This window comes from Taudactylus pleione, unplaced genomic scaffold (assembly GCF_031769625.1).
Source record: "Taudactylus pleione unplaced genomic scaffold, aTauple2 ptg000067l, whole genome shotgun sequence".
NCBI lineage: Eukaryota > Metazoa > Chordata > Amphibia > Anura > Myobatrachidae > Taudactylus > Taudactylus pleione.
In genome coordinates, this window is record NW_028284469.1 from 1,626,343 (window position 1) to 1,638,894 (window position 12,552).

At 45.6% G+C, this 12,552-nt stretch overlaps 1 protein-coding gene across 7 annotated transcripts in view; it reads right to left on the reverse strand.

Moving 5' to 3' along the window:
• Positions 1–12,552, reverse strand: part of GULP1 (GULP PTB domain containing engulfment adaptor 1) — a 366,994-nt gene that overhangs the window by 100,380 nt on the left and 254,062 nt on the right. For all 7 annotated transcript variants that reach the window (XM_088466954.1, XM_088466947.1, XM_088466948.1 and 4 more), the window contains one exon: positions 10,911–11,009. In XM_088466954.1, the coding sequence (XP_088323080.1) occupies positions 10,911–11,009 (99 nt within the window). The remainder of the gene's footprint in view (positions 1–10,910; positions 11,010–12,552) is intronic.

Genomic DNA, 12,552 nt, shown 5'->3' on the forward strand with positions numbered 1-12,552 from the left:
TTCTCCAAGACGATGGGATTTCTGCGCTAACATAAACATGGAAGAAATGACTCATATTAATCCGCAGGGATTCAGCACATGAAAGAAACTGTAGACAGACAAAACGAAGAAGAAATTATTCTAAGGAAAAATAACTGTATTCCCATAATCTGTCTCTGGTAAGATAATTATGCACGCAATGTACATGCTGTATATCAAAATGTGTACTTTTGGTTAAAGTTTCCCACCCCCCTATATACTCACTCCCTTTGTGTCCTCCTCCCCCCCTATACCCACACAGATGTTTAAGACATTGAAGAAATAAAATTATGAGACCTTAGACACTGGTGTGTGACACAGATGTGACATAGGAGATGTGTAGGCCAAGCGCATTTATATTTATATTTATAGGAGTCATCGAGTTTTGAAGTAACGTCTTAAATCATTATAATATATTATAAAGTGTGTGAGATATTATCTTCTATACTACTAAAATTGTATTTTTAAATGCGTGTAATAATTAAATAAGGAAAAATAGGTGTATTAATGCCCGGGAAGTCCATGTTCAGCGCCCCCATTACTCTTCTTACGTGTAGTAAGCCTCCACCTTCTACCTTCACCGGCTGGCATCAGTCTTTCTGAAGATATCACTAGAAAGATGACGCCAAGGCACACTAAATAGGGATCTGCTTGCCGCACCGCTGGTCACCAGTGCTAGATGGCGCTCTAGGTGCAGCATGAGCGGTGCTGGGTCCCCCTGGATGCAGGTAGCAGGTCATAGGCAAATGCAGGGGGGGGTTTCTGTCTGCCTGGAAACCCCCCTCCCCAGCCCACACCATGACGACAATAGAAATAGTAATAGAATAGTGCTGCATGTTCTTCTCAGTATCTAAAATGAAATAATTAGCACCACCTGTGGATCTTAAAACATATATCAGCCAGTAATAAATAACCTGTGCACCAACTAGAAGATCTGGAAAACATGCACTGTTAGGGATGCACTGCTATAGAGCCCAATATGTAGATATATGTCTAGGGCAATGCTAGGTTCTTCTGCTGCTCCGCCAGGCTCCAGGACTTGCTCCAATAGTCTGGAATGGTGCCTACATCTAAAATAAATACGTTCAACTCAGGCAGGATGGCCTACTGACGTATTTAATGGCTTACTGTGATCACTGGTCCTGTATATGCTGGAATTATGACACACAATACACTTTGTATGACGCTTATCAATGCTGGTTAAGTGCTAATTCTGCCCTCTTCATGGACTGGTCACACTCACTCTAAAATCAGGCATTTGGAAACCCCCCTGTAGAATTCCTGCATTTGCCACTGCAGGTCTAGGTGAAGACACTCTTGTGAGTTTCTACCGTTGTGTGTTGGATGGTGTCTTGACCTGTGGTATCACAGTAATCACACAGATACAGAGCACAGATCATGGAGGAGAGTTTGAGTTAATGAATCTGATTCTGAGGTCTGACGATATGTGTGTTAGAGCCACTCCCACGCTCTCTCAGCCAATCAGCACTTCCCCCATTGAGATTGACAGGCAGTGATCTGGTCATTGAGCATAACACACTGTACAATGTATTCGCCTTTGTGCGGGATTTCGTTTTCTTGTTAAGGGCTATTTTTACATTATAGCAGGTAGATCCCACGCTGTTTGACTTCCTGCTATAGTGCAAATGCAAGCCCCCTGTCTTATTCAGCCTGGTGCTGGTTACTGGAAAAAGTGACCCCTGTCCATTTTGTTTTCAATATTAACCCTTTCTGTACACTTTAACACAACAGAGCCTGCACAGATCTGCAGTGTTTTGAATCCGCTGCTGACTGTCAGCAGGTTCATAATTCTATCTGGCTGTGGAGTCTATCAAAAAGGGGGCAATCTGACTGAAATCGCACACGTAAGTAAGCGATGACTATCACCATTGGATCTATTTACACTGTCAACCGCGCTGCTTAGTCAATTTGTGATTTTGATCTTCTAAACTACCGGCGATGTGCAGCGATTTGGTTTAGAAGTCAAAGACGATTCTTAATACATATTGCCCCTGGAGTGCTGCTACCTAGAACCAATATGTCAATGGACATCTTTGCTGCATTTGCGCCAAATAGCCTTTCTCGGCACGCCACGTATCATGAGACTCTACTAATGCCAGGCGTCTTTTTCAAGTCTTGTTTTTGGGAGAAAATGTGTTTAAGTCACAATGCGATGCATCTAGGACGCACCAGGAGACTGTGCTGAGTAATTTTATATGTGACACTTGTATATCTGTGTGCAACTGAGTCTCTCAATCAACGTGCAAAGTGCTACAATGCGGCAGCTGCAGCTTTCTTCCATGCCAAGTTCCGTTTACAGTCTCAGGGGCTGATTCAGCATTGCGCAGGACTCATTCTGCCAATGAGCAGAACGGGTCCTGCGTGACCGCACACAGCCCCTGATATGCCTCAGACTGATTGACAGGCATAAGCCCGAGCATTGCAATTACAAGTCGGATCCAAGACCGGCTCGGGTTTCCTCGTCTGACTCGGATCCGAAAACTAGGCAAAATGCGTCATCCTCCCACTGTCGGATTCTCGCGGGTTCTGGATAGTATAAAGGTCCCATTTTCACTCCAGCTGTGAAGAGTGTACAGGCAGATGTGCTCTATTCTTATAGGGTGTAGTCAGTGTTGTGTGTTGTCACTATTTGTTCAAGGGTGCAGTGTTGTCAGGCTGGAGCTGTAGTACATAAAGTGGGGGGTGCTGCTGTGTCATTCACTGTTGTCCTGTCAATCAAGGGGCAGGGGCTGCAGTACATAAAGGGCTGCTGCTATGTTGTACATAAAGGGGCAGGGGCTGCAGTACATAAAGGGCTGCTGTGTTGTTCATAAAGGGGCTTGGGCAGTAGTACATAAAGGGCTGCTGCTGTGTGTCCTGTCCATCAAGGAGCTAGGGCTGCAGTTCTTAAAGGGTTGCTGCTGTGTTGTCCATAAAGGGGCAGGGGCTGCAGTACATAAAGGGCTGCTGCTGTGTTGTACATCAAGGGGCTTGGGCTGCAGTACATAAAGGGCTGCTGCTGTGTGTCATGTCCATCAAGGAGCTAGGGCTGCAGTTCTTAAAGGGCTGCTGCTGTGTTGTCCAAAAAGGGGCAGGGGCTGCAGTACATAAAGGGCTGCTGCTGTGTTGTCCATAAAGGGGCAGGGGCTGCAGTACATAAAGGGCTGCTGCTGTGTTGTCCATAAAGGGGCAGGGGCTGCTGTACATAAAGGGCTGCTGCTGTGTTGTCCATAAAGGGGCTGAGGCTGCTGTACATAAAGAGCTGCTGCTGTGTTGTCCATAAAGGGGCAGGGGCTGCAGTACATAAAGGGCTGCTGCTGTGTTGTCCATAAAGGGGCAGGGGCTGCAGTACATAAAGGGCTGCTGTGTTGTCCCAGTGTTAAAAAAATAAAAGTAAAATAAAATTATCATTCCACAAAAAAAATCTGTTTTGATTTTGTGTGTGTGTGTGTGCTACTGTAGTTAGTACAGTAGCTACACTATTAGTGGTCACTGACACTGCCGGCCAGACTGCAGTTTGTCATCCATGTATTGTGACATTATAAGTCACAGCGCAGTGTGTTATTCTTATTCATAAAAAATATTATGACACTGTAAGTGGTAGCGCAGTGTTTTACTCATAAAAAAATCTTGTGACACTGTAAGTATTAGCGCAGTGTAATATTAAACTTTTCACTTTTTTCCTCAATCGTGAATATAGTGTTCAGTCAAGCTCTGGCGGCAGGCAGGGAGCCGGAGCTAGAGAGGGCACTTCTGTGCATGTGCCAAAGGTGCATGTGCACCCGAAAAAGGGGCATGACCATTGAAAAGGAGGTGTGTCCATAAGACCCGTCCCCTTTTCATCACTCTTGGGGGCGTGCCGACACTTACGGACATGCTGGGCAGCCCCCAAGTACTGCCAACAGGGAGAATAGATGCTGGGCGCATACACCCGTCATCTATTCTATGGTGGTGACCGAGTCACCGCACATTTCCCCACCCGCAGAACACTGCGACCCATGGGTGAAGAAGACACCCGCAGGCTGTGAGGGCAGGACGCTTTTTGCCCTCCTTCTGGAGGGCAGGGTGCTTTTTGCCCTCCAGAAGGAGGGCAGGGCACCGCACCCCGCTAAAACAGCCTAGCAGGAATGCTAGAATAAATGATTAGTCTACACGCTGACTACAAGACTGTAAGTGGTAGTGCAGTGTGTTATTCTTTTAGTCATAAAAAATGTTGTGACACTGTAAGTGGTAGCGCAGTGTGTTATTCTTTTCTTATTAATAAAAAATCTTGTGACACTATAAGTGGTAGCGCAGTGTGTTATTCTTTTCTTATTCATACAAAATATTGTGACACTGTAGGTCATTGAAACTGCTGTGTAATATTTCAAATTTGTACAATTGACATGTGTGCTGTACCCCACTTCATTCTTGTTTGTTGATATGGAGAATGATTAGTTGAGAGAAGAGCAGGAACCACATACTAGTGCTGAAGCTGCTGCCAGTGCCAAAAGTCATGACAATACTAGTCCGTTAACATCATCTACTAAAGCCGATGACCAAGGGCATACAGAGCATAAGTCAGGGCATCTAAAACAAAGAACTAATCTTTTACAGTGGAAAAGAAAAAAAACCATCAAAGAGAAAATTAGCTGCAGAAAGACAAAATTGGCAATATGCCTTAAACCACATGAAGTGGCATGGAAAGGCTAAGACCTTGGCCTTTATTTATTACTGCTGGTTCTGCCTCTTATGATGATTTAAGCAGAAGTGAACATGCTGACATAGAAATTGAGGATGCTTCTGTGGAAGTGCACCAGGATGAGAAGGATATTTGTGTAGCTGATGCTAATAATGATGTTGATGATGAGGGTGTTTATGATGAGGATGTTGTTGATGCAGATGTTTCTGAAAATCAGGCACCAGTTGAAGAAACAGTTGTTGCCCATGATAAGGAAAAGCCCATTGTCATGCCTGGGCACAAGACAAAAAAATCCACTTCTTAAGTGTAGAATTATTTCTACCCAAACCTAGACAACAATTGTCAAGCCATCTGTACCCTATGTAAAGCCAGATTAAGTAGAGGTAGGAACCTTAACCACCTAAGAATCTTCTCCCTGTTAAGTCATCTGCAGCGCATCCATCCCAAAAGTTTTTCAAAACTCATAAACTTTGGCTAAAAAAGTACAAACAAGCAGTCTAGTGAAAGCTAGCTCCCTTCTCTCTGCTAGATCCAAGTACCTGCCATCTTTACCACCAACATCTTCATCAACAATATCAATCATGAAGCAATTGGTTTGTTTGGGCCCCCACAAAACAAGCTACCAATTGGCATCTCACATTGCTTGCAATGATCTCTACATGCACAAACTGGCTTTACAGAGGCAAGATGTTGTCATCATCATCCAATTCCTCACCCTCATCAGTGTGTACATCATCTTCACATAATATTAATTCGTCCCTGCTGGAATCCACCAATACAGGTGCCTCTGTAATTTTTGGTTGTAATTGCCATATAATTTGTAGTTCATTTAGATATACATAATCTTTTCCACACTTTGAGGAAGTAGACTCCTATGCCAATTGCTGACAAGGTTCCTGGCTGTGCTGAAAACTCTGAGTACACACTGGAGGGCAGGCAGCTTAAGTAAAGCAAAGCCAGTTTGTGCAAGGGCTTCCAAATTGACTTTTTTTCCTGCCAGTAGTCAAATTGGCTGTCTGACAATCTTATTTGGATGCTATAATTAACAAATTCTTTGAATGGTGACTGTATCAGATGGAGTCATGGTAGAGGTCTCATTAATTGTAGGCAATTCTTTTAGACCTAACCAGATGTCAAAACTTGGTTGTGTGGACTCATCTGCATCACCAGTGGGTCTTTTGGGAAAGTTTAGTTTTTTCTATGCATTTGCTGGAGAAACTGAAGGAGAAGGGAGAAGCCATCGATGCGTCACATGCCACTTGAGCTGACAGTTTGCTTACCAACAGCTCTTTGCATCTTTTCAGATCTGTGGGCCTGATTCAGAGCCAGACGCTATTTGCGCTCGCTCGTTCAGAAAAAGGGGCCGGATATTTAAATAGAGCGCTCACTCTTTGCGGTCTGTTGACGCCTCTATGTCTGAACGAGCGAACGAAAAATGCGCTCGCTATTTTTTAAAAAACACCCCCTGGCCGCTCGCATCCTACGTCATCTCCACTATTTATTAGATTAATCGAGTACATCGAAAGGCGTATGAACTGCTCGCAGTGCTTGTGGTAGCATTTTCCTACCGCAGTCATGCGAGCAGTTCAGGCTAAAAGACAACCAAGTGACGTGGTCGATGACGCTGCTTTGTTAGTTATGCACACCCTTAAAATGGCCGTTTTGACCATTTGGCACGCCTGCGTTTGGATCTCCACTCCCTGTTTTCAAGCACCTTCCCCTGTTACCACCCACAAATGCCTCATTCTGTCACTCAAATTAGCAGGCATTCGCTATTTTGCGAGAACACAATTTCCGACCGCAATGACTGGTTCGCGCATGCATATTACAACCCATACGCATGCGCAGTTGTGCAAACATCACTCGGAGCGAACGAGCGGCCACTTACGAGCGGCTCTGAATCAGGCCCTGTGTCCATTGGGAAGAAAGAAAATATATGACTTAAACCTTAAATCTTGCATTTGCTCTGTTCAGCTTGTCCACATATCACTGGTTAAGTGGACAGTGAGTACAGTGGCCTTTTGGAGGCCACTAATTAAGTTTTTTTTAACGTCCCTGTACAGGTTGGGAATAGCTTTTCTAGTGAAGTGGAATCTAGATGGGATTTGGTAGTGGGGACACAGGACCTCAATTAACTGTCTAAAAACCAGACATCACCCTCCAGGCATTAGCGGCTTTCACCACCGCTTTGACACCACGTGGAATACCCAGATCCACTCACAGAGCAGCAGTGAAAGAAAGTCGGCAGCTACTACATCTTGTCAGCAGCCATTGCTTTCACCTTCAACCGCGGCTTATTGTGGGGATAGAGGGCCTGATTCAGACCTGGTCGCAAGCGCTGAGCGCTTGCAACTGGGTCGATGTTTGCCCACTGGACATGTGCACGACAGAGCTGGCTCCAACATGCGCATGCGCGAGACCCAGCTAGCAATGGGTGCTCCGTCGCTCCGGGTCTCGCACCAAACGGGGCAAGCTGACGATGGTGATTGACAGCTCGCCCCGTTTGGTAGGCAGGCAGGGGGGGTGGCTGGCCAAACGGAGGCATTCCTGAAGGAACGCCTGCCATTTGGGGGCGGCCCCACTGACATCACCAGTGATGTCAGTGGGAGAGCTTCCCGCTCTATTAGAGCCAGAAGCTCTCTGGGGCTTGCGGTCACGAGACCCTACCAAAAGGGTCTTGTCGCAAGCCCGATGGTCGCAATGGTCTTGACCATTGCGACCATCATCCTGGCCGCTCGCAATAGCTGTGGGCGGTCACCCACAGCTATGCAAGCGGCCAGGAGGTCGCTCCAAAAAAAAAAAAAACGCCCAGATTCAGAGCGAGCGCTCTTTCAGAAAAGTTTTGTGTACACACAGGAAACATCAGTCTGTAAAGACAGCGGTAATTCCTTTATTATTCCAAATTCTTTGGTTATATCCTGCAACACTGGGACGCTAGTGTATATACATTCTAATTAAAGGCTGTGCAATTTTTAATCAGCTTATCAGCATTGCAAAATAAGGACTCTGACATGATTCATGGTTCATTGAACTGATACTCTATGTGTGAACGAATAGATTGCAACAAAGTAACCCTTTCATCTGGCTTGGAACTCAAATTGATTAATTAGATATTTTATTTTCAATTTCAAGCTGCTACGAATTAGGTGCATATGAATGTAAGCTCTTACGAGCAGGGCCTATACACTCTTGTGCTTCTCCTTACTTTACTTTCATCTACTTCTTACACCCCACCAGGGCACCTAGCACTTGGTTGTTTATGCTCTGTTGCATATCTAGGTGTTATGGTCACTAATGTAGCAATATATATTATCCATGTAGTAATGTATATTATCCAATAGGAACAAAAACAGGCCCAAGTTACATCATTTTAGCAGTTCTTATCAATTTCTAAAGAAATTCAAAATGAAATCCTTCAAGGGTGATTTTATCAAAACCAAAACATGACGATGATTTAGAACCACAAGATGCAAACGCACAGAGATGCAACATCTAACAGGCATGTAATGGGAGTGTCGCAGGCGCGTCGCTGAAGTGGACGCTTAATCACTTACATTGGAGGCCATACTCTGCTGGAGAATGTGCATCTGCAGTAGCATAGGCTAGAGCAAGTCTCCATGGTGAGATCGAGGAACCTGTATGTAATGCCACCGGATGTGTTCCCAGCGGACATAATATCGACGCTGGAAGCCCGAACAGTGGAGATCACGACTGGGGCTGGTAAGTACCCTAACCCTCCCCTCTACCCCCCTAACCCTCCCTTAGTGGTGCATAACCCTAACCTCCCCCTGTTGGTGCCTAACCAAAACCCACCCTTCCCCTAGCCTAACCCTACGTCCCCCCAGGGGTGCCTAACCAAAACCCATCCTTCCCCTAGCCTAACCCTACGTCCCCCCGGGGGTGCCTAAAACTACCCCTCCCCCCCAGCAGCTAACAGTCCTTACTTACCTCCATTCGGGATGCCGGCTATCGGGATTTCAGCATCTGGCTAAAGATAGGCGTCTGTAGTACCAGGTTGGACTTCCAGCATCGGGATTCCGACTGCCGGCATTCCAGGCGGCGGTAATTTAACCGCATCCCAAGATCGATGGTGGCATATGAAGACACACCAGGCATGATATCAGCATTTAAAGATGCTCAAAGCGGGCTTGCACATTCTTCACGGTTGAACACCAGAGAAAGGGCTGATACAGTGCTAGCATTAGCATAAAGTCACAGTTACTTATATGGCAACAAGCGCTATTGCGGTAACAGCAGTGTGCAACTCACAATCAGACCCAGGATGTCCAAGGCTGTGAATGTAGGGCCTGATTCAGAGATGGTCACCTTTGGATGCTACTGATGTGCGCATATAAGCTAATGCTGCAGGAGGCGCTAGAAGGAAAAAGACACCTGCAGCCAGCATCTCAGATCCGATTTCTGCCTGCGTAGATGCAGGATCATATCAACATCGTGACCATCGGATGTGTTTGCAGCACTGGCCATCCGAGTAAGCCCAACGTGCCCCCGTTTTTGTGGGAATGCAGGCAGTGCTGCCCCATCCCGTTCTGAAACTACCCCATCGTGTTAATCATGCTGCAGTTTGGGGGCACTGCATGTAAGCTTGCAGGACCTGTTATACACATGTGCAGGACGGATCATGTGCATGCACTATCCCCCGCCATCGGAGATGTATGCAAACTATTGGGTTTGCGTACACCTCTGTATCAGGCCCAAAGCATTTTACAGCTAAGATGCGGTGGAGGTGTGCAGCGTGTGCAGTATACAGCAGCTGCAGGACAAGTCTGGTTAATAATAATTTATACTATAGAATTGGCAGTGCGCAGCGTGTGCAGTATACAGCAGTTGCAGGACAAGTCTGGTTACATATAATTTATACTATAGAATTAGGCAGAGCGCAGCGTGTGCAGTATACAGCAGTTGCAGGACAAGTCTGGTTACATATAATGAATACTATAGAATTAGGCAGTGCGCAGCATGTGCAGCATACAGCAGCTGCAGGACAAGTCTGGTTACATATAATTAATACTATAGAATTAGGCAGAGTACAACAAAAACTTTCATAAGTGCACAACCTTTCATTATTCTTTGTCAGTTTCACATACTGCAATACAGAACATGTTACACCAGCCTAGTACTAGCTTGGGTTATCCCAAATCTCATCCCCACTACACTCATCCAAATAATATTCAGAGCCTGATTCAGAGGCGGGCAAAGTGCTGATGTCTGCGCAGTTCTCCGATGTTTTTAGTGCTATGCATGCATCTGAGTCACACTGCACATGACATGCGTCCGATGATTGCCACCGGGGGGACACAGTGAGAATTTGGGCAGTGGTATTTGAATGGGTGTTTCTGGGTGGTAATAGGTGTGTGGCTATTCGGACACGTGCGTGTTGTGGTCAGTGACCAGTAGTGGCTCCAGAGGTGGGGTCTGCAGCGCAGTCCAAAATTCAAATAGGGGAGCCACACCAACTGCCACCCCAAATGCTGCCAAACATCGCCGACTGGGACTAACTGGCAGTTGGTGTGGCTCCTCTATTTGAATTTTGGACTACTCTGCAGCCCCACCTCTGGAGCTGCCACTGACTGCAACTTTTTTTGCAGTTGCAGTGATTTCGGCAGCCATGTTCAGATGGGCCAATGTGCGACCAATGGTGCAACTTTTTGTGCAAAGCAGCAGATTAGAGATGCAACCAGTGTGTATCTCTGTACGAATTCTATCAGCTTTGGCCATCGCATAAACACGTAGATGTAATGCGGAAAAATAAGATTAGCGTCCACCCAGGGGCATATCTATAATGGGTGCAGGGGTCCAGAGGGACCCCGCACCGCACACCCTGCACCCACATTATCTAAAACTCACCTGTCCGTGGTCCCGAATTGGGTGTCAGCGCTGCACAGAACACAGGAAAAAGGCAGCTGCAGACATTCTGTGCATACGCAGTAGACTCTGGACACACTCTAATGCCCAGAGTCTACTGACTCTGCGGTGGCCAGCCAGCTGCGTCAATCGGCTGCTGGGCTGCCGGGGAGAGAGGAGGTGGCCCGGCACGGGGAGTGCACACGGGCCCCCTCCTCACTTAAGACGCCCCTGCTTCCACTTATGAATTAGGGCTAAATTACTTGTAACAAAATGAAAAATACATAGGTGAACCCTGTTTGGACTTCTATCTAGAAAGAATGCAATGTAATTGCCGTCCTTTATTTACCTTTGTTTTTGGTTCAAGGATTTTTACACCATATATTGATATTTGAAGTTCAACCTTTGGAGTTTTCTGACCTTCAGATTTCTTGATATGTCTTGCAAACTGAAAAAAATAAAAACAAGTAAAAAGATGGCAGATTCTGTACATGCACTTCAATGAGGATACAAAAATTGTGCATATTAAAAACCTTCAAAATTATATCCCAGACACCAGTTAAAGTAGAACAAAGGATGGAAGTTTTGCGGTAACAAATTCCTGGAACATAGAAGTATGGCGCCACCTGCTGGTCTTTTTATGTTATGCAAGTATTTATTTTTATTACTTTACTAATAACTAACATACACAAGGGTCAAGCTGAATTACTATTCCCAAAGCAATACTTAATTTAAGTCAGTGCGGCTCTTGACAAAGTTGCAAATATGGGTTAGAGATTGGTTTTTAACTGGGTCTTTGACACCGGTGTCCATAACTATACTTAGTCATTGGGCTGCAAGTGTCATTATGATGTTACTAGTGGCATAACTCCCGGGGTAGCAGCTGCTAATGGACCCAGCAACTAAAAAAGGGACCTGTGATAGGAAGAAGCTAAATACAAAACTGAACACAGTAATGACAGGTGGAGAATGCACAGAAGGCCAATATAGATTGCTCAATGCTCAACCACATCTATCTTCATGGTGGTCTGGTAAAGTATGTAACTCTTCTTTATTATTATATTTATTATAGTAGGATACTACACATATAAAGCGCTGCAAATAAGAATCATACAAGACATTCAGAGACAAGCCAAGCATGGCCAATCTGCAGCACGCATATACAGTATATGTGTGTGTATATATATATATATATATATATATATATATATATTACCATATCCATTTCACTTGTTTAGTAAATTAATTAATTACACTACAACAACAGCACCGGGGCATATAGAAAGATAAGGGGAGTGTGTATGTGGAAGGTATGTCTGTGAGATGAACCACTGGCTTCCTGAATGTGAGAATGGATTATTTCCTTATAAATACTTTAGAGCCCAGGCCCAGGGGACAGGATGTAGTTAATAGACTGGTAGACTGCATGCCGTCGGTCTATATCCCAGCAACGAGCCCAACGTGGGACTTAAAATAGGCGTCAAAATACTGACGCCTTTCTTAATACCGACGGCGGAATACAGATGGACGCCAGACCGATTGAGGTAAGTCCGGGTGTCTTCGCACTTAGCCACGGGGGGGGGAGGTGTTAGATTTAAGGAGCCTAGCATGGTTAGGGTTAGGTTCTGGGGGGGAAGTTAGGGTTAGTCACCCCCAGGGGGGAGGTTAGGGTTAGGCACCCCCCCAGGAGGGTTAGGGTGCAGTAGGGGGAGTTAAGATTAGGCACCCCCTGGGGGGAGGTTAGACACTAGGGGGAGGTCAGGGTTAGGCACCGCTAAGGGAAGGTTAGGGGGGGTAGAGGAGTAGGGATATGGTATTTACCTACCCTGTCGCAATCTCCCTTTGGGCTGCCGGCAGTATTTCATACCTATTCCCCACGGGACAGCCTACACTAGTAACAAGAGTTGAAATGGAGAAAGAATATCTGGAGGTGATTATGGAGAATGGTTTCTAGAAGTTGTGCTGGAGGGGACTGATCTGTTATAGTATGA